At 40.0% G+C, this 19,938-nt stretch overlaps 1 protein-coding gene across 50 annotated transcripts in view; it reads right to left on the bottom strand.

The window, feature by feature from the left end:
* Positions 1 to 19,938, bottom strand: part of DLG2 (discs large MAGUK scaffold protein 2) — a 1,837,299-nt gene that overhangs the window by 140,155 nt on the left and 1,677,206 nt on the right. For 49 of the 50 annotated variants that reach the window (XR_011441029.1, XR_011441028.1, XM_023646512.2 and 46 more), the window contains one exon: positions 11,494 to 11,608. Coding sequence is in view for 48 of the 50 variants with exons in the window: in XM_023646512.2 (XP_023502280.2) it covers positions 11,494 to 11,608 (115 nt within the window). In the remaining 2 variants the exon portion in view is untranslated. Of the gene's footprint in view, positions 1 to 8,046; positions 10,442 to 11,493; positions 11,609 to 19,938 lie in introns of those variants that run through there. The other variant, XM_070274298.1, reaches the window with a different exon arrangement.

Here is a 19,938-nt window from a genome sequence, read left to right as displayed (position 1 = left end):
TACAACGGAAGATACTATAAGGTGGTGACATCTTTTGAAAGAGTCTGTTTATAAAATGAAGAATGACATAGACACAAAATAAATGAAAGTATGATTTTAAAAATAATGAAAAATAATTTTGATGATTAAAAGCTCCTTCTTACCTTTTAAAAAGCATCACTAAAAAGCATCAATTTACCATAGAGGAGGTAAATTGAAAAATTTACCTACTTATTGAAAAAATGGTATAAAAGATGAAGAAAGTGCATGAGAAACAAGAAAATCTAAAAGATGGCTTTCTTTGTCAAGAAAGAACAAAGCTTAAAAATGCATCCCAAGTATTTTAGAATCATTTAGAACCAAAAACTTTAGGATTAAGAATTAAACAATTTAGCCATCACAATGTTTGCCTTAATTTTTCTAGCTATCAGGTAGGTTTCTATGGATCGAAGAAATAGGGAGATGCATCTGGTGAGGTTCTAAAAACTTAAATTTTAAAACTTGGGGTACTTTTCCTGATGCTCAGATTATGTTTTCAATTTCGTTTTGGCATTAAAATGCTTTTTCTTATATAAAATGATGGTAATAATAAAGAGAAATCAATGAAAAATACATAATATAATTTGTCTATGTTTGTATTATTTTTAGAATTCTTGCTTGGTGAAGTTAAGTTGTCAATCCCATGTCAGGCCCCTCGTTTTTTTCATTCTAATGTTGCTGGTCAGGGAAATCTACAAGTCTTGCAGCCTCTGCACTTAGGAAGTGACACATGGAAAGGACACCAACACCTAACGGGTTCCAGTAATTTCCAAAGTCCTCCGAGGCACTCCTATATATATACTTATAGTTTTTAAATTTAGACCTGAGGAGCAAGGGGAGGAGGCAGAAACTTTTGCAGAACAGGGAGACTAAAGTGTACTGCAAGTGCCAACTAAATGTGAAATAAGGACGCTACTTAGCTTGCGAAAGATTTGCTTCAGTGGAGTGAGATGACGCAAAGCTCAGAGCAAGTGGGAATTTAAAGTTTCTGAAGCACTAAGAGGGCTGAAAGATAATGTTTCTACATATCATAAATGCAGGCATATGGATAATTTATATAAAGTACTCTTTTAGGTCAAAGACAAAGCTTGGATCCTTGAAAATGTTCCCAATACTGACTTTGTGTTTCCCACACTTACTATACTACATACTAAGGAAAACGCACATGCTTTCAGTTTTGCACAAAATGTCCTAAACCAGGTGTCAGCAGGACTGGCATCATGGGTGTGGGACTGTGTGGTTGCACAGGGTCCCATACTTAGTATTATATTCTGCTCTCACTGTTGTGATATTCTAATGTTTGAACAAGGAGCGCTACATTTTCATTTTGCACTGGGCCCCACAAATTGTGTAGCTGGTTGTGGGTGTCAGGCTGCATGTTCCCCCATGTGTGGGGTACTATGTATGACAGGATCTTCAAATGTGCTCTTTGATGTGGAGCTTTGTATGTGTACGGCTACGCAGGCTGCAGACTCTGTCTTGGCAGAAAAGGGGCAGAAAATTTGTTCATACTCTTGTAACAGTCGCAGCTCAGTGGGGACTTGCTCAATTTAATCACAAATCTACATGCTCTGGGCATCTTCAAATTAGATTACAGGATCTAAAGTGACTGTATGATATTTAGTTACTCATTCAACACTTAATAATGCATAAGTAGTTCTATAAAAATCATGTACTATGTACCATGGCAGTGGACGAAACAGGAGCCAAACACTAGAAAAAGATACATGTGAATTGTGCTTACACATCTTCAAAGAAAGTGGACTGAAGCTAGGGCTTGGTACTACTTTATAATTGGAGAAAAGAATAGATGGATTAATACCCTGAGCCTCAGATTACTCATCTGAAAAGCGTAGGAAAATAATACCTACTTAACACACATATTGTATTAAATCAAATAAAATATATGAAAGCCCTTCAATAAGCCACATGGCACTGTAGGTAGGGGCATAGGACAGCATGCTTAGGTTCTAGCAACAGTTTAACCTCTTAGGGGTAAATTGCAAACCTGGCCTCTATTTTCTCTTCTCTACAATAAGGATAAAAATAGCATCTATCTCATAGGCTTTTTGGGAGAATGAAATAAAAAAATCCACATAAGGTGTTTAGTAAGCTGCTTGACATAGAATAGGATGCAATTCTGATTTATTATTTTATTATTTATTATTTTTAATATTTTTCAGTTTATTATTATTACTATTAAGTATTTTAAAAGCACTTGTGAATGTTTGTTATTGTGACTGTTCTTATTGATTTATAATAAAAAGGAAAATGGATTTGAAGTCTAACCTATGTTAAATATGGCGTTTGTTTGGCTAAATGAGTTAAAAAAAAACACAGTCTGAGATGATTATCACTACTGAACGGGACAGCCTACTCATCCAATCAAGAAGGGCCAAGGACCTTTGTTAGGCAAGGAACCATTTGCAAGCCATGAGGTAATTAAGTAACATTTTAATTAAAGTTCAATGCTCTCCAATCTAGTGACATCCATACTTCATTCACTTGACTGATTCAGCAGTTACCACACACTAGACTGTGCAGATACAGGGTGTAACCAGGCCAATCTCCATCCAAGAGGTGCTCACTCTCCAGTGCAGGGGACAGGTAAGTCAGCAGGCAGGAAGAGCAGAGGGGGTGAAGGTTAGAAGAGAGTTTATGTGGTGCAGAGGAACCCAGAGGAGCATGTGCTTAACTCTGTCATTGATGGTTCTCCTAGTACCTTGTTCTGTTTAATCATCATCTTCAATTACTATTCAAAAAGTTCATTCAACAAGTATTTAAAGAATTCCTATCATGTGTGTCAGGCACTGCTTCAAATGCTGAGATTAAAGGACAAATGTCTTGGGTTTATTCCCCTGCTTCTAACCTAATCTCATGATTTAGGGTGAGGATTTCCTCAATTTTTCCATGCCCTTTCCACCACCTGTTCTTTCCTGTGAGTATTCTGTGTCCCACCTTTTATTGTTCTCTCTTTTCTAGCTAGTGCTGTCTGGTTTGTTCTAAGAAGTAGTAATTTTTGGGCTAAGAAGCTAAGTACCCTCTGGAGATATGAGATTTCTAGAAATATGATTACCAAGGGGTGAGGGGTGAGGAGCAGAAGTGAGGTTGGCAGAGTGACCTGACCCTTGAGTGCCTTAAGGGCAGAAAAGATGCTGTATTAATTTTTTTTTTACCCCCAGGGCATGGTACAATATAAGGTGGATGGTTATGGCTCAGAAAAGGTTTTTTGGATGAATGAATGAGTGAGCGAGTGAATGAATGAGAGCCCACTATTAATAAAAATGATATCCGGATTCTAGAACTTGGGATAGAGGGATAGAGGAAAAATGTGATGGTCAATGGAAGGGTCACGCATAGTACTTTTGTCCCTCTTCCTATAGAAATCTAAAAGTTAACAACCTTTGTAAAATCAGGGCCAGCCTATGATTTCAGGGCAAGGAGAAAACTCCCCCGGATCCCCAACGACGACTCCTCCTTTCTATTTCTGGCGTAAAATTAGCTGCCTGAAGACAAAGCCTTTTATTCCACAATTATGGATGCAATTAAAAATGCAAATGCCTGAAAGAGTGAGCATAATGCTAATGAGTCTCAGAGTAGAAATGAAGAATCAAAATCTATTCTGCTTCAAAGGAGGCACCAGTTTAGGAGGCAGGCTCTGAGCACTTAAAGAGGCAAGGGAGCTCCCCTTTACCTACTGAGTCCCATCTGGCAGGCTCTCTCATAGACTTAGCTTAGCTTACTCCTAACAGCAAGCCTGTGAACTAGGTATTATGTCCATCTTATACACGAGAAACTCAAGTTTTAGCAATCAACAAGCTGTGAAGTCTGGACCAGAAGCCAGGTCTATCTGGAGGAAGTCAGCACAAAGTAGAAACCAAAGAGAAAGTCTATCAGTATGAATTTAATCTGTGTCCGTAGGATTAACTTCATCTTCCCTGTACTGTAATACAGTGAGTTTGGGTTTCAGTGACAGACACACTGGGGTAAAGAATACGGCTTGGCCACATAGTAAGTACATTATTTTTAAACCTCTTTGGCCTTCTACAAGGTTCCTCCCCTGTAGAATGGGGCTAATAATCTTATCTGTGTCAGAGCACTGTGTAATGTTTAAATGAAGTCAGGAGTAAGGCACTGGCACACAAGCTCTGGCCCCTCCAAGTGGTTCAGGCTGCTCATCCCGACTTTGCAAAGTCCTCTCCAGATCTCTCCTGGTTTCCCAAATCTAGACATTCTCCAGACTTTCTGCCTCATCCTGTTAAGCTGTTTCAGGTACTTGATCATGTCTCCCCCAGTAACATTTTAAGAGTGATAAGAAGCTGAATCCAAGGTGCTGCGATATATCCTATTTCTGAATGAATAAATGATGATTTTGCTAAATAAGAATATATGAGCAAATGAATGAGAGGCAATAAAAATGCCACTTCAGCCAGCCCTGTGCCAAGCACTGGGTGGAGGGTGTACAGAGCTGATTGTAACATGTCCTCTGGGGAGAGCTGCTAAGAAAATGTTGGGTCCAAGTTTGGGGGAAAAAAGAAAAAATCTGACGTAATAAAGTCCACAGATTTCATGGCTTTGCCTTAAATGTCCTTGAGAAACCCATAGCCAAGTGAAGCTGAAAGCAGCTTTGCACTGCAGTAAAGTCCCCTGACAGGCTCCATTCCACGTTCTTCCTTACCGCCCCCAGGTTACTGACCAGCAGTACAGTGGGGCAGGAAATGGCGTGGAAGGATATGCGACTGTTTAAAGAAAAAAAAAATACCAGAGTCTCTTTCTTACTTATATGATGATGTAACTTTCCTGTCCCACCAAAATCAATCAGGTGAAAATCTCCTTCCTCTAGAGCAAAAACCCATCAGGATGAAGAATCCTGGATGGGATGTATTTCCTCAAGACTGCCTTCAAAGTAATTTCCAGCTTTATGTTCCTAGAACAGGCAGACTAAAGATAATGAGAATGAGATACAGGATGAGGGGCCCTGCCCCTACCCCAAGTCCTCTCACTAAGAGGATGTAGGCTGTGTGTGCTTGTCTAAATCTGGTATTGAATTAGGCCCCAGTTTGAAGAGGGTCATAGAGTTCAGCAGGCAAATGAAGCAGCCTGAAAGGCCTTGAAGTGCCAGATGTGCCCTGGAAATCCCAGTCCAAGTAGGTAGTGCCTGTGTCCTTAGGACATGACCAGACTCCAGGCACTTGGTGGCAGCCCGGCTGGTACTGGACTTCCATGGGATTGACTGCTCAAAGATCTTGGCTCATATTTTAATTTTTTTCTTTCACATCTGTATAGGAAAGAGAGTAGGAATTAATTCATTCAACAAATATTTACTAAGGAGACTTCTTTATGTGAAGCACTGTGGCATAAGGCACTAAGGATATAATAAAAGTAAGACATTAACTGGGATTTGCAGGTCCAGTATTGAATGATGTTTCCATTTCAAGGAGCTTTCCCATGAAGCCTTGATAAAAACCAGAATCATCACTATTTTAACAGATGAGTTTTAAATACCAGTGGACTTCTGGGTAGATTTCACTGTAGGAAGACTTATAGGCAAGATTAAAATAGGAAAATAATTGCAAGGCATATAACACACGAGGTATCAGGAAACGATAGCCACAATAATGATCTGCACAGTGTTTGAATTGCCTACAGACATGGCTTAGGAGAATCCTGAGGGAAGGGGGTCTATGTTCTTATTCATCTCTGTATCCTTAACATCTACTGCAGACCAGTACACTGTAAGTAAGTATATAAAACCATATTTGTTGAATGAAAGAATCAATGCGCTGAAAAATCAGTGTATGAATGACTTATGTCAAACAATGGGGCAGGAAGAAGACCTAAGCGCATTTATCATATTATAGCCTTTGAAGCAAAAACTGTCTTAGAAAGCAAGTTTGAGTGACCAGTTTCAAATGTGGACTTAGAACCACTGTAAAAAGAAATAAGTCCTTCAAATTCAGAACAGAAAACTGTGAGCAGAGGGCCTGGAGGGAGTAAAGAATACAGAGGGAAAGTGGAAGAAATCATGGGGTTAGGGACATGGAGGGCTTATTATGAAGAACTGGAAGGGGAAGTTGTAAACGAAGTGACTCTTTCTTATTATCTATGTCTCCAACTGACTTCTTTTCAGATCCTGCCTCTGGGTAGACTCTTGTGGGAGATGAGAAATGTCTGAGGAGTTGAGAGACGTGGGCATTCTGGAGCCGTGGCATCCTGGCCTTCCGCTTCAGCTCTCATGGGGTCTAGAGGAGTGAAAGTGTGAAAGGTGGCGCCAGGAGGTCTGTCCTCTTTCCCTTGCTGAAGGAAAGCAAAGGGACAAGGAGGGTCATGCCACTGCTGGGAAAACAGTTATTCACAAACAATTCTACAGTCTTTCTGTCCTGTAGGGGAAAGGTTGTCTTTCTAATAAATGATAAATATCACCAACACTTATCAATTACTTCCCCTGTGCAGGCATTTAAATTCAGTGTTTTATTTAATCATTGTAAGCACTTTATGGTATCCTATTACTATTCCCATTTCAGAGATAAAGAAGCTAAGTCCAGAGAGACTGACTTGTCCAAGATCACTGAGCTAGTAAGAGGCAGAACCAAGATTCAATGTTTGTCTTTCTGGCAGAATCTAGCAACTGTACTCTTAAATACTGCTCTCTACTGGCTCTCTACACACAGGATGCAAACTCAGGTACAGTTTAGCTCTGTGATCTTGGGTCAACTATTTAACTTCCCTGAATCTCAGTTTCTCCCTCTGTAGAATGGAGGAAATATCCCGTGACTGTTTGGGTTGTTGGGAGAATCATATGCGGAAAAGTACGTAGAATACTATTAGCACAATGGGTGACCCATAGAAGGTGCCAGCAAATGCTTCCCTTCATTTCCACTTCCTCATCTGTACCAGGGATAACCGCCCTCCAAACTGGCTGGAACATCAAGGGTCTGGGGACCCCAAAGATGCTAAAGGTAGTTTGATGAAGATACGCCCTCTTGCCTGTCTATGTGCTGTTATCTGCCTGGAATATCCTTGTTTACTCCATCTGCGAGCTGTAGATTATAACCCATTACTGAGTTATTAAATCAAGTTAACGAGTTGTGACCTTCATTTTTTTAAAAAAGGAAACAGAATGGAAGATAAAGTATACTGTATATAAAAAGTATTAGTACAATTTAATGAAAATTTTCTTTCAAGTTTATGTGTGTATGTATCTACTGGGTCATAACGAAGAATATATTTCTTGCTTTGAGTAAAAAGACATGAAGGCCTTTGGGTTAACTCGTATAAAATCCTCAAGAATCAATTCAGATATCCTTGCATTAGGAAGCAATAAATGTTCCAGGCCTTTCTAGAGCTAACTTTTCACATCACACTGCATTGTAATTGTTTTCCCCTCATCCGTCTCCCCCACTAGATGTGAGTTTCTTGCAGACAGAAAACACGACTTTTACTGCTGTGTCCTCAGTGTCCATTACAGGTCCCAGCACAGAATATATACGCAAAAGATGCTTGAGGAATGCATAAATAAATCATAGAAACTGACTTTTAAACCCAGATTCACAACAGAGAGGTTATTCACTTGAACTCTCAAAAATAATATCTTTTGTTAACAAATAAACACGGGCCAAGTTTCTCTTTCACATTCTTTCACATCCCATTGGAAGACTTATCTGCTTCTCTTTCTTGTCTTCCCATTCTCCCAGTGTCCTGGGTGCTCCTGCTTTCTTTCATCAAAAGGAAGGATCTTTCCTTAGCTATTTGCACTTTTGTCTGATTTTAATCCCCTCTCTCTCTGACCTTTCTCAGCAGCAGTTGGATATAAAGGTGCATTCCTATTACTAGTAGGGAAAGCCTTGTTCTGTTACAGGGATGCTGTAACCAGCTGATAGATAAGAAGGAGAGTGCATATTTTAGAGGCAGGGAGACCTCAGTCTGCACATGTGGAGGGCCTCAAAGCACACACAACAAAATCCATATTCCAGTGGTTCAGGAGCTCACGTCCATCTACATCTGAAGAATTCATAATGTACTTGTGGAGCATTTTAAAAAATATTTTATTCAAATTTTTAACAGTTTATTTACTTTTAAGGTTCTACAACTATATATGTTTCACAATGCAGGAAATACACAACACAAACAGCCCATGAAATCAAATATATCCAAACCATTCACAAAGAACATGTACAGAATTATCATTAGCAACAATCAACTCCATTTGTACAGCACCACCAAAGCACTTTAAGCACCTTACACAAAAGATTAAAAGAGGGAAAATAATTACAACTAGATTGGGAAATAGAGAGGGTTGGCTCAAGTTTAAAACACTGCCTGGCTCCAATATGCTAGTTCCCTTCCCCTGCTTTCAACACTTTCAGGCAAACAAATTGCTATCACCTGGGAGGATCATTTCTAGTAGGGCAATGAGGCCAGCTTCTGCATGCTGCTGAGAACATGCAGCCTCTCGGACACGGCCAGGGCAGGGCTAGGGTAGGGTGTGTGACTGTGTGTGTGTCTGTGTGTGTAGAGGGAAGAGGAGGTAAATCTAATAAGGGGAAGGGTGGTTTTGTGGTACAGACAAATATTCTAAGTCAGCTAAATTGTTTATCACAGAACAAAGAGATTGCTTGCTTTCTCATTTATGTTTTGGCTTCATGGAAAAATGCGAATACTACTAAAGAAATCCCATATGTCCTATAGCACGGTTTATCCTGTGTAAAAACCCCAAAGAGGTTTATGTTTGAATTTCTCCTCTCTGCTAACCTATTCCTTAATCTAAGAGTCCAGGCTGTGCTGGTGAAGCAGATTGGGAATCATAGCTAACTCGCGTTAACAGCTGATACCACGTAAACTGAGCCCTTGGGAGGTGGCGTGGTGCGGGGAGAAGGGAGGTAGGAGAGCTGACTCTGGTACCAAACAGCTGTGGGGTCCTAGGCAAATCTTTGCCTTCCTGGGGCCTCAGTTTCCTCTTCTGTAAATTAAACAGTGGACCTAGTGCTAGCTAAGGTTCCTTCCAGCCGTAGAATTGCGTAAAGCTAAGCAGAATGAAGAAAACTCCAGGATGTCATTCTCAGATTGAAGCGACATGCTTATCATCTGATATTTATATACTTGGAGAAACCCTGCTACTCATTTATTCTGAGAGAGCAACTGGTTGACTTTCTAAAATAAGCCCAACCAACTGGCGCTAGCCCTATCCAAGTGCTCCAGATAAAGTAGGCATCTCTATGAAAATCCTATAGCCAAAATTTGCGTAAAAAAACCCCAAAACAACAAAGGTACAAACTTACTGAATCATTTTTAGTAAGGATTCCCCTTAGGTCTTTCTTGTTCATTGCATTTTATTGTTTTTTTTTTGTTTGCAGGGGTGGGGGTGTCTGTTTTGTCACATTGCATGAGGACAAGGCCAGAGGCTCTTGTAAGTTCTCTCTGATTTTACTCCATGCACGGCCTACATCTCTTCTAGTTCTGTGCTTCTAACAGTCATTTAGACGCTGAGGTCAGCCCTCTAGGTCTGAAATAAGTATTAATAATTGAACATTGGAAACCAAATACTGTCTTTGTAGATCTCATTTTGTAAATGAGAAATCACCTGGAGAATTTCCCATGAAGCATCAGCTACTTTTGAGCCTCGTTTGAAAGGAGTTCCTCCTTTCAATACAACCTCCAACTGTTAGAATAACAAACTAATATTCTCTATTGACTTGTCTTCGTCTCTTTTGTATGTCGTACTTTTATTTATCGTTTTAGAGAATAAAGATTTGAGTCTGATGAACACTACTCTTTTAAATAAATCTATTAGTTTTATGTAATATCATATCACTTCATTTAATTTTGCTAATCTTCTACAACTAGTTAAAGGACTAAGCTATTACCAATATATTTTCAGCAAACTTCTTCTAGTACATTAACGTTTTTATGCATTCTATTTTTAACAAGATATCAAAAATATGGTAATTTTTCCTCCCAGTTTTATTCTATATAACCATTTCATTTTCATTAACTGATTTATCTCTATCCTATTAACCTAATTTGATTTTCCCAATTTGCCACCCAAGACTAAAACATTTCAAGATTAAAATATATTTTGTATCACAAAGACCAGCAATGAAAACACAAGAAAGGAGAACAGAAATAGCCACTTCCCTCATATTTGTGACATCACTGCAAGACATGTTCTAGGGTGATTCTCAATAGTTCCTTTCACAGATTACACTGAAGTGTATCAAAATAATCTTCCAAAATGCAGTTGAAAAAATGCGGAACATTAATATTCTGATTTTCTTTTAATTTAAAATCTCAGGGCTTCTGAGGTAGTGGAACTCCCTGGAATAAGAAGGGACTCTATGCTTGTCAGAGTGGCCAGCAAATCAAGGCCCTCGAGAACCTGCCGCCTTCTGGAATCCTGCTCCCTTCTTGGCCCTGCTGTGCCTACCTAATACACACAAAAGATAACTTTATAGCCAAAGTGGAATCAACAGGACAAGTCAATTCAAGGACAGAGTTTAGTATCTATAACATGCACCTCATGCCAGGAAAAAACAGTGAAATTTCAGGTGAGGAGGACATGACCTCAGGTGGGAGTCAGACCAGATTCTGGGGCACAGTGGTCAGAGGAGAACACAGTGAGGATGGGCATGGTTCACTCTCCATTGGATTCATTTTGATCATTAATTGGGCATCACTTTCCCCCTGTGGCCATTGGTATTCATATTATTTTTAAAGCACAGTCAGCACTGATGAAGTATATTTTGGAAGGAATATAGGAGGCCTATGCCAAGAAGAGGTGCGTGTTATAGTTCAGTGATGATGGATCTTACTCAGGAGTTGACTATGGGGATGAAGGACTGGAAGGCATTTCAAGTTCAATCAATCATTTTTTTTCTGGTAAATTAATGAGTTTTGTCAGGCAAGGAATAAGTAATGTTTGTGGTCTGAGAAACTATTGGTAATGAGATGCCACAAAGAAAGTCCTTCTGTCAAAACTTGTTAGCAACGACTAGAAGGACCTGCAACTAAGATATACCACTGTGTACAGGGCGGGTATGGGGAGATAAAGCAGGAAAAAAAAAATTGTTAGCAAAAAACACGTAACTCTTTAAAAGAGTACTTCTGATTTCAAATCAATACACCAAAGTTAATGCAATAAATATCAAGCAAGTCAGGAGGTGATATAAGAATATTTTCTTTCCACGCTGATGGTGAGCAAATGTCCAGGGCTTTGGCCCACATATTCAATTTAAGATTTATCAGAACAGAAGATATTTCTTCTCATTATTTTTACTGCAACCTGTGCTACGAACTTTACTCTGGACCATAACATGGTCAAAGCACTTGTTAAAAGTAGGGACCTTTAACTAATTTAGCATAACGTTTCACAAATTTCTTCAAAATGGTTAAACTTAAGGGTTTACAGTGGTGTATTGAAGAGCATGGGTGGATTGCTCACAAAGTGCAGATCACAGTAGGAAACGCTCCATTGCCTACCTGACATAGAGGGAACGTTTCTGATTGGTTCGCAGGGACCCGGACCCGGAGCTCATGCTGTGATTCATCATCTGCTCTCGTAGGTCATGGATTTTGGCCTCAAATCGAGCGTAATCTGGGAATGGAAACAAAGGTGGCAAATTTGGTCCCATGCCTTCAGAGTTAGAAATGTACACCCAAAGCAGCCCTTTGTCCCTGTTGTTGGTTCCTTTGCCAAACAACAGGGACATGCGCAACCAAGAATGGTGGGACACTGAGGTTCCACTTACTTAGTATTATTTATTTGCAGACATTCATGAGAGAAAAAGAACAAATCAGTTACTTCTCCAAACGTAACTAGAAAACATACTGCATCAAATCCCCAATATGTGAAAAGTCCATGGGGGAAGAGGTGGGTGTGGTTATAAACAGGCAAAACAAGGTATCCTTGTGATGGGGATGGTCTCTGTCTAGACAGTGGTAGTGGATACAGGCACCTGCACATGTGATAAAATAGCATGTTTATGGCAGGTTGGTAGAGCACTGTAGTGCAAGTATGGGTCAAAGCTTTGCACAGACATCATATAGGCCCCATTAGCATTTTTCAGAGAAGAAAGTAATATGACCTGGGACACAGTGCAGGAACTCTTAGCTTCTTCTGATCCACGCTCCACACTGTCACTTGCTAGATACCACACATTGCCCACCTGAGAACCACTAAATCTCCCATCTGTTCCCAGGGCTCCCTCCTTTACAACTTTGATGACTTCCCTACCACATAAAAACCTGAAATCCCACCTCCAACTGTTCCCCCTGAAACATCTCATTCAGAGCCAGTCCTGACCCTATTTGACCACTTTGCCACTTTATTTTACTTATCACACCAAATAGTTACTTGTGCAGCTGCCCATCTCCCCCATTAGACTGAGCTCTCTGAGGGCAGAAGCCACGTCTCACTCTCCTTGTAATTCCCTGTTCCTAACATAGTGTCTGGGACGCAGAAGGCATTTAATAATAAGTGTTCAAGAAACATTTTCCGAATGAATGAATGAATAATGAATGAAGAAGTGAGCAAAATCATGAAATGAATTCAGTTATAAAATGCCTGCAGGAACTGAAATTGCCCGTTTTCCAGGTTAAGGTTTTTTAATGAAGAAAGACAACATGCTTCTCTAGGACTTCTTGGTTCAAGGCTAATGGTTCTGTCTAATTTCAAAGCTTTGTTCCTGTCTAAACACTGCCATTCCCAAATCTGCTGTGTTTTTAATTGTTCTCTCCATGATCTCTGTGCTCTCCCTATCTCAGCAATGTCATACATTGGAAACAGATCTCTGATACTTAACCTACAGACCAACAGCGCTTTGTAACGCTCTTCCAGCTGCCACATTTTATATATCACAATACGATACTTGCTTTAATAATAAACTATGTGCTCCTTACTGTATGGCTCATTAGATCCCTAAAATGTTTTCTGCCATGTTTTTGAAGTGTTTGCTCTATATTATATTCTACGGTGTTTATATTACCCACTATGGACGGGGGAGTATTGTATGGTATTGTATTTTGCATTTCTCTTAATTGGAATACATCCTGTTCTCAACTTCTCCACTTTGACAGTCATGTTAATTACAAATCCTGTGTTCAGAAGTGCTCCTGAGCTCCTTCTGAACCATGCTCCACACTGCCCTTCTCTTTGCTCCTTTTTGAAAATCAAAACTTAAGTACAAGTAATTTCATCAGAGCAAAAACAATAAGATCCGGGTTTACAAATACAAATGGTGCGTGTGTGTGTGTGTGTGTGCATGAATGAGTATGTGTATGTGTGTTATGTGTGTGTGAGAGAGAGACAGAGACAGAGAGAGGATAGGGGATATGTCTCCACCTTCTCAGAGATAAACGAATTTATAGTCAGAAATGCTCTAGAAACAAACAAGAAAGAAGGTAAGTAAACTGTGAAATATAAGACTTTGTTTTATAATAGTATTGAAAATCACATTTTTCAATAAGTTAAAACAAAATCTAATACTACCATTTGCATTTAACGTTAATCCTTTCACCCTTCCCCAAATGTTTTATTCATATCTATGCCCTCTCCTTTCAAATATTTTTCAGTCAAATTCCTAACACTCAGGAGAATATTCAAATGAGATTTTAAAGTGCTCCAATCTTTATATCATCTAAAGGGGAGTTCATGTTTACTGAGCATGAGCAATGGGCTAGTATCTGTGCTATCTACTTTAAAAATTATTTTTCCTGGGGCCAGCTCCGTGGGCAAGTGGTTAAGTTCCCGCGCTCCGCTGCGGCGGCCCAGGGTTCGGATCCTGGGCACGGACATGGCACCGCTCGTCAGGCCACGTTGAGGCAGCGTCCCACATCCCACAACTAGAAGGACCGGCAACTAGGATATACAACTGTGTACAGGGGGAGTTTGGGGAGATAAAGCAGAAAAAAATAAATAAAAAAGATTGGCAACAGTTGTTAGGCCAGGTGCCAATCCTTAAAAAAAAAAAAGAAAAAAGGAGAGGAAGATTGGCAACAATTGTTAGCCCAGGGGCCATCTTTCAAAAAAAAATTTCTTTTTTCCTAACAAATCTCTAATATTTAGAGATGAGGACACAGGTTCAGAGAGATTAACTAACTTCACCAAAGTGAAGAGCTTCTAGGTAACAGAGCTTATTGGACACGGAGCTAGCATTCAACCCTGGATCTCTATGAGGCCAATTTGTTTCCAGGACATCATAATACCTAGTATAACACCATAATTCTCCCTTAGGACCTAAGACCTCCTCAATTCTTTACCGCTGCCTCTTGACATCTTGCTCCCATTCCTCTCATCTACTGTATTAATTATGTGCATGCTGGTCTTCTTTCTTGCACTGTAAACTCCTTAGAGTGGGGATGCCTCACTCATCTCTGTTCCCCAAACCTCAGGGTCTATCATTCCTCCTTCTCTATAAACAACATTGTACCAGGTGCTTGGCCTATAGTTTTGAGTAATACAGAACTGGCAGGAGTTTGCTTCCAGCGTGGGACACTGACAAAGAAATTAAGCAGGAAGACTGCACTAAAGGAGCAGCACCTGATTCTGTCCTGCTTTGCATGAAATAGGTGCCTGGTAAATGCTTTTAAAATTACAAGTTATCTATTTTATATTTCTTGGGGTTTTCTTTTGCAATAAGAAGCAAACCACTGAAAACCCCCTACTTGGCAAATGTTTTTGAGGAGTTTAAAGAGATATCATCTCCAGCTAGTTCTTTTTCCTCTCTCCATATGATAAGCCATTAAAAAATATCCATATTCTTGGTTATCTAAGTGCACTTGCTCCTGACTAGACACATTCATATCGGGATGTGCCATTTGCTTTCACTTGGACACGATGGGTGATAATAGCAGACAGGGTACGAGATTTGGGTTATGCAGATGGGGTTGGAATCCTGGCTCTGAGATTTATTATCTGTGTCTGATTGTGAAAGTCATTAACCTTTCTGGGCTCAATTTCCTCATAAGTAGAATGGGAATAATAATTGTATCTACTTCAGGATATGTTGGTAAGATTATAAGAGAGAGCTGATGGACCTAAAGGGTTGGCTCTTGGTAATGACTGATAACTCCTGATAATTTGCATGTGTAATTCAACACCTATTCTTGTTCAATGCTTGCAAAAGTCATAACTCCTTTCTGTACCAAGTAAAGAGCCACAGATGGCCATAGTTTGGGACACTTAGCATCAGGATGGAAGTGCTCACCTGCAGGGTAACCACTAAATGTCCCTTTGGGTCCTCTCACAAATCCACAGTGATTAGGAGGTCAGGAGAATTATGCCCAATTCCAAAACTGCTGTCATTTTCAGGATATTAGTGACCTCATCCATCAGTATCACCTCAAAGCTTTGAGCCACTGATGGACATTTGGGTGGAACAAATGCCAGAGTGTGAACACCACACCCTACACATGAGAGGGGGCTCTACTGTATACTTGCTTCCCTTGCAATTTGTCAAGGGTGCACAAGGAGACCCAGAATGCAAATCTACCCTATCATTCACACAGAAAAGGAGGCATTGCCTCCTATGAGGGGACTGGGGTTGTTTAATGCAGTAGGATTAATCTGCCTTGATTTAAGCTCCCCAACTTCTCACATCTTCAAAGCTCAGATGGCCAGCCTTGTGTCTGCGAGAAGGAAACCATAAGCTCAGTGGGTTAGACTACAGCATGAAGCCATGGGCATGTCCTCCCCCAAGTCAGCTGGCGGGTGGCATTCCCCTCCACAGTTAGGAGCTCATCCAGCTGACTCATGGTTGTCAGTTACCAGAGGAATCAGTGAGCAGAGGGAGCGGGGTTCAGAACTGTAAGCTAGGGGGCAGCTCTAAACCTGAATCCTGTCCTTCTCTACGAGAGGGGCTTTGGGATATCACTCAGCCTCAGTTTACTTGTCTGCAAATCATAAGATTCCTCACACAAAGTGGTTTCTAGAATCAAAATGAGATTTGACATGAAGCATTTTGTAAATGTAACGTACTTGTTACTGTTATGACCGTGGTGGCTCCTGACAGTGCAAATGCATATGTAGTCCTTAGTGGCACTAATGGGGACAGCAGCGTCCTATTCCTATTTGCTCATTATGGACATTGCACAGCTTTAACAACAACTGGTAAAATAATTGGGCTGTAAGTGGGGTTCCACACATCTAAGCGACAGAGGCTGCTTCCTGCTGAGTTATCCATTTCCACTCTACAGGGGAAGTAGTTTGAAGAGACCACCTGCTGCAAACCTGAGAAGTGATGCTTTTAATAGACAAACCTGAACTAGAAGCTCTTGGTGGTTTACAGGCTAAGGAAGTTCAAGCTTTGGGGCACCTTCCATTAGGGCTGGGGCAAATGTCAATGGTATGCAGTCTACTGGGGGTCACAGTACTGTTTACCTGGACATGACCCTTGCTGTCACCAGGGTTCAGGAAGGGTGCATGGGAAGGATGCAGGAGGAATAGTTTACATCTGTTCTTAGCACAGCATCTAATCACTGCTCCAGGGATGAGATACTGGTGAACAATTGTAAATGCTTCCATTTCTTTAGGGGAAACATCCTTCTTTCATTTAATTGGTAAACACTTCTTCAGGCTTTATTATATGCCAGGCACAATGCTATTTGATAGGGACATTGAAGCCACTGGACAGATCTTTGTCTCAAGGGCCTCACGGGCTGATGCATAGCTGCCTTTAATTTTCTGGTTTGTTGTTGTGAATATGAAAAGAGCATCTGCCATTTAACTATCTCTTCCCTGTGAGGAGCAGTGCTTTCTAGATGGTAATGAGATATCTCTACAGTGGGAAGAAGCCAATACAGTCAGATCCATGTTAGAACGGAGAAACTGAGGCAGGTTAAATCTTTGTGAGAGACCACATTGTTACTGGTAGATTGAGATGAGCAAGTAGGGTCACAGAGCAGTGCCCTGGAACCAGAGTGGCTGGAGTGAAGTCTTGGCTCCGAATGATGTTGGGAAAATCCCTTACCCTCTCAGAGATACTGTTTCCTCTTTTATAAAATGGGGAAATCATCTCTGCCTCCATACAATGTTGTTCTGAATATCTAACAGAGTATACTTCATTTTCACCATTTTAAGCAGTATTGACTTTTAAAAGCACCATCACTTAGTAACAATTAGCACTTTTTTGGAGAGGGTGGACATGAGACTCATTCTGATTTCACAAGCTGAAATGTACGTGTGTAGAGAGGGGAAGACATGAGCCTTATAATCACTGTAATATGATAAACAAAAGTGTTTGGAACTAGAAAACCCCAAACAAATAAATTATTGCTCTCTCTCCACTACACTCCTAACCAAATAGTCACCCAGAAGAGGATCAGGCAAAAATCACTGGTTATATTTCAAGTCCAAGAAGCAATACTTTGTCGAAATTCTTTTGTATGATGAGACAAAAATAATTCTATTTACTTGGAGCTCAGAAAATAACCATCGGTTCTCATTTTACCACCTCTTCTTTTCTAAGTTGCCCTGGGATTTCAGAGCCAGACAGGCACAGAAGGGGCCCAGCCAGATTTTATTAGACTTCAAGGATACCCTTAGAGCTTTGTCACGCTGGCTGCTTTTCAAGTAGTCGTGCTGGGAAGGATGCTGCTTTTATGGACTCCTTTAGAAGACGGGCTTTCCTTCCCTATGAGCATCGGAATGCCCACCTGCCTTCAAGAGAGCTGACCTCTGGCCACTGGAAGAAACCTCAGTGGATCTCCCCAGGCTGATTATTCTGCCTAAGGGTTTTACTAACCTTTCACTTCAACCCCTGACTTAGCTCATCTTTCAGGTTGCCAACCTGCTTCTGTGTTAAAGTGGTGACACGGAATTTCCCACTGCTAAAGATTTGGTTCCCACAGTTTCTAATTTGTTTTAAAAATGTTAACTATAGGATTTAGCTAAATACCTTTGGTTTGTATTGGAAACTTAATCATACATTACACATATGTAAACCATTAATAGCTCATGTAATCATACACAGAAATAATCAAATGCACTATTAGGAATTCAATCAGAAATGGTGCACCAACCTGGCCAGACGTGGATGCACATTTACAGATATTGTTTGGCTTACCTCGGATACAAACTACTCTGTGTGCACGTATGTGTGTGTGACACAGAGAGACACACAGAGAGATGAAGAGAGACAGAAAGGTAGAGAGATGAACAGACTAAAAACTAAATTCACTAGAATCAAACTTTAACTAGGAGTCCTAGACAATAGGACAAGTCTACTGTCTTTTCTGCACTCCACAAAGGAAGAGGATGTGTACACTAATCTCTTGTACATCTCTAGTAGCAAGCGTTAAGAACTCAGTTATGGACACTATGAGGGCAAGACATTGTCATATTTTTTTCTGTGTCGCTAACACTTGGAACAGAGTTTGGCACACAGTTATCAGTTAATAAATGCTAATATAAATGTTTGCTGAATTGGATGAGCTAAACAAAGATTTTAGGTAAAGAAAATTGATTCTTTAGTTTGCCAAATATACTATGAAGTAGATCAAATCTTTTAGGATAATTTTAAACAACACACTGAATTAAGGTATGTTTTCTCTCTCTCTCTCTCTCAGTAGAATTGGAATCATTTGTTTTGACTAGAACAATTTTCTGTGCAGCTTGGCTGGAGACCATTTAAAGAGGTTTAAGCCAAATGCTCAGAAATTCTTTAATGTGTGAAATGAAATAAGTTTTATAGGCAAACAACAATCTGAATCTCCAACCAGCTATTTCATATAATATGCATATAACTCTGAAAATTAGATACATCAAATTTCAATTTGGCTTCACGCTAGCTTTGTTTTATGGATTCATAAAGACAGATTTTCTTTGATTATCAGGATCATTGCAAAATGAAGTCAGCACAGAAACTTTCTGAATTTGGCAAAGCCTGTGTATTCAGGCAATTGGGAGTAGCCTGCTGTGATATTATTTTTTTAAGGGCTCTGAAATAAATATGATCCAACTTTTAAGTTCACTAGATTCACAGTGTGGACTTTGGGCAAGTTATTCAACCCAGAGAAGACATGGTTTTCTCATTTATACAATAGAAAAACACCACTGGCATCATCAGATTGTTTGAAAATTAAATGTGATAGCATTTATAAATGCCATAGTTCAGCACCAGGAATAGACTAGGTGCTCAATTAATGGAAAAGAAAAAAAAAAAAATGAAGATCTTTTGAAGCTTTATATTCCTCATTTATAAAATGGGGGTAATGTTAATACCCCGCTTACATCATAAGGTTGCTGGCAGGATCAAATGAAGGAACAGATATAAAAATGTTTGATAACCTGAATAGTATAATATAAAGATAAAATGATGATAAAAACAATTCCTATAATATTGTCTGGTTTTTAAAATCCCAATCTGCCTAGAAGAATATTTCCTCTGTATCTGAAACTTGTCTCAAAAGCTGTGAAATGTGACTTCTGTCTTGGCTATGGAAATAAAGCCACACAGGGCATCATACACGAGAGAGCAAACCTGAAACTCTCGGGAGAAAATGGAAACTTCTGATATGATTAGGACCCAGTTGCCAAGGGCAATTCTCTCTGAAGATTTCACTGGCAGGTTGGGTGAAGGGCCAGAGCCAGGATGCGCAGGCTGTAGTTTAATTGGTGTGATTCGTAGCTAATGGGGCTTCAGAAGAAGGATCAAGGAGCTGTGCCTTCTAATTTAAGGCATAGTGCTTACGACTACATCCAACCAGATAAGAAAGCCTTCCTTGGCAAATACAAATATGAAATCTTTGCTGGATTTGTCTTGTTCCTTCTTTTGTATTAAAATCATGGAGCTAGAAGCTAAAATAATAATGTTCAAGCTTCCTGTGTTCTTCTGCAATAATAATCAGTTAGATCTTGCCCAGTGAAAAGGGTGATATTCTTGCCTAATTATAGACCAGGGCAGAGAAAGGAGATAAACAGCCTGGCTC

The sequence above is a fragment of the Equus caballus genome, chromosome 7 (assembly GCF_041296265.1).
Source record: "Equus caballus isolate H_3958 breed thoroughbred chromosome 7, TB-T2T, whole genome shotgun sequence".
In the NCBI taxonomy this organism is placed as follows: Eukaryota; Metazoa; Chordata; class Mammalia; order Perissodactyla; family Equidae; genus Equus; species Equus caballus.
The sequence above is the reverse complement of the archived record's forward strand: the minus strand, read 5'-3'. Positions and strand labels throughout refer to the sequence as shown.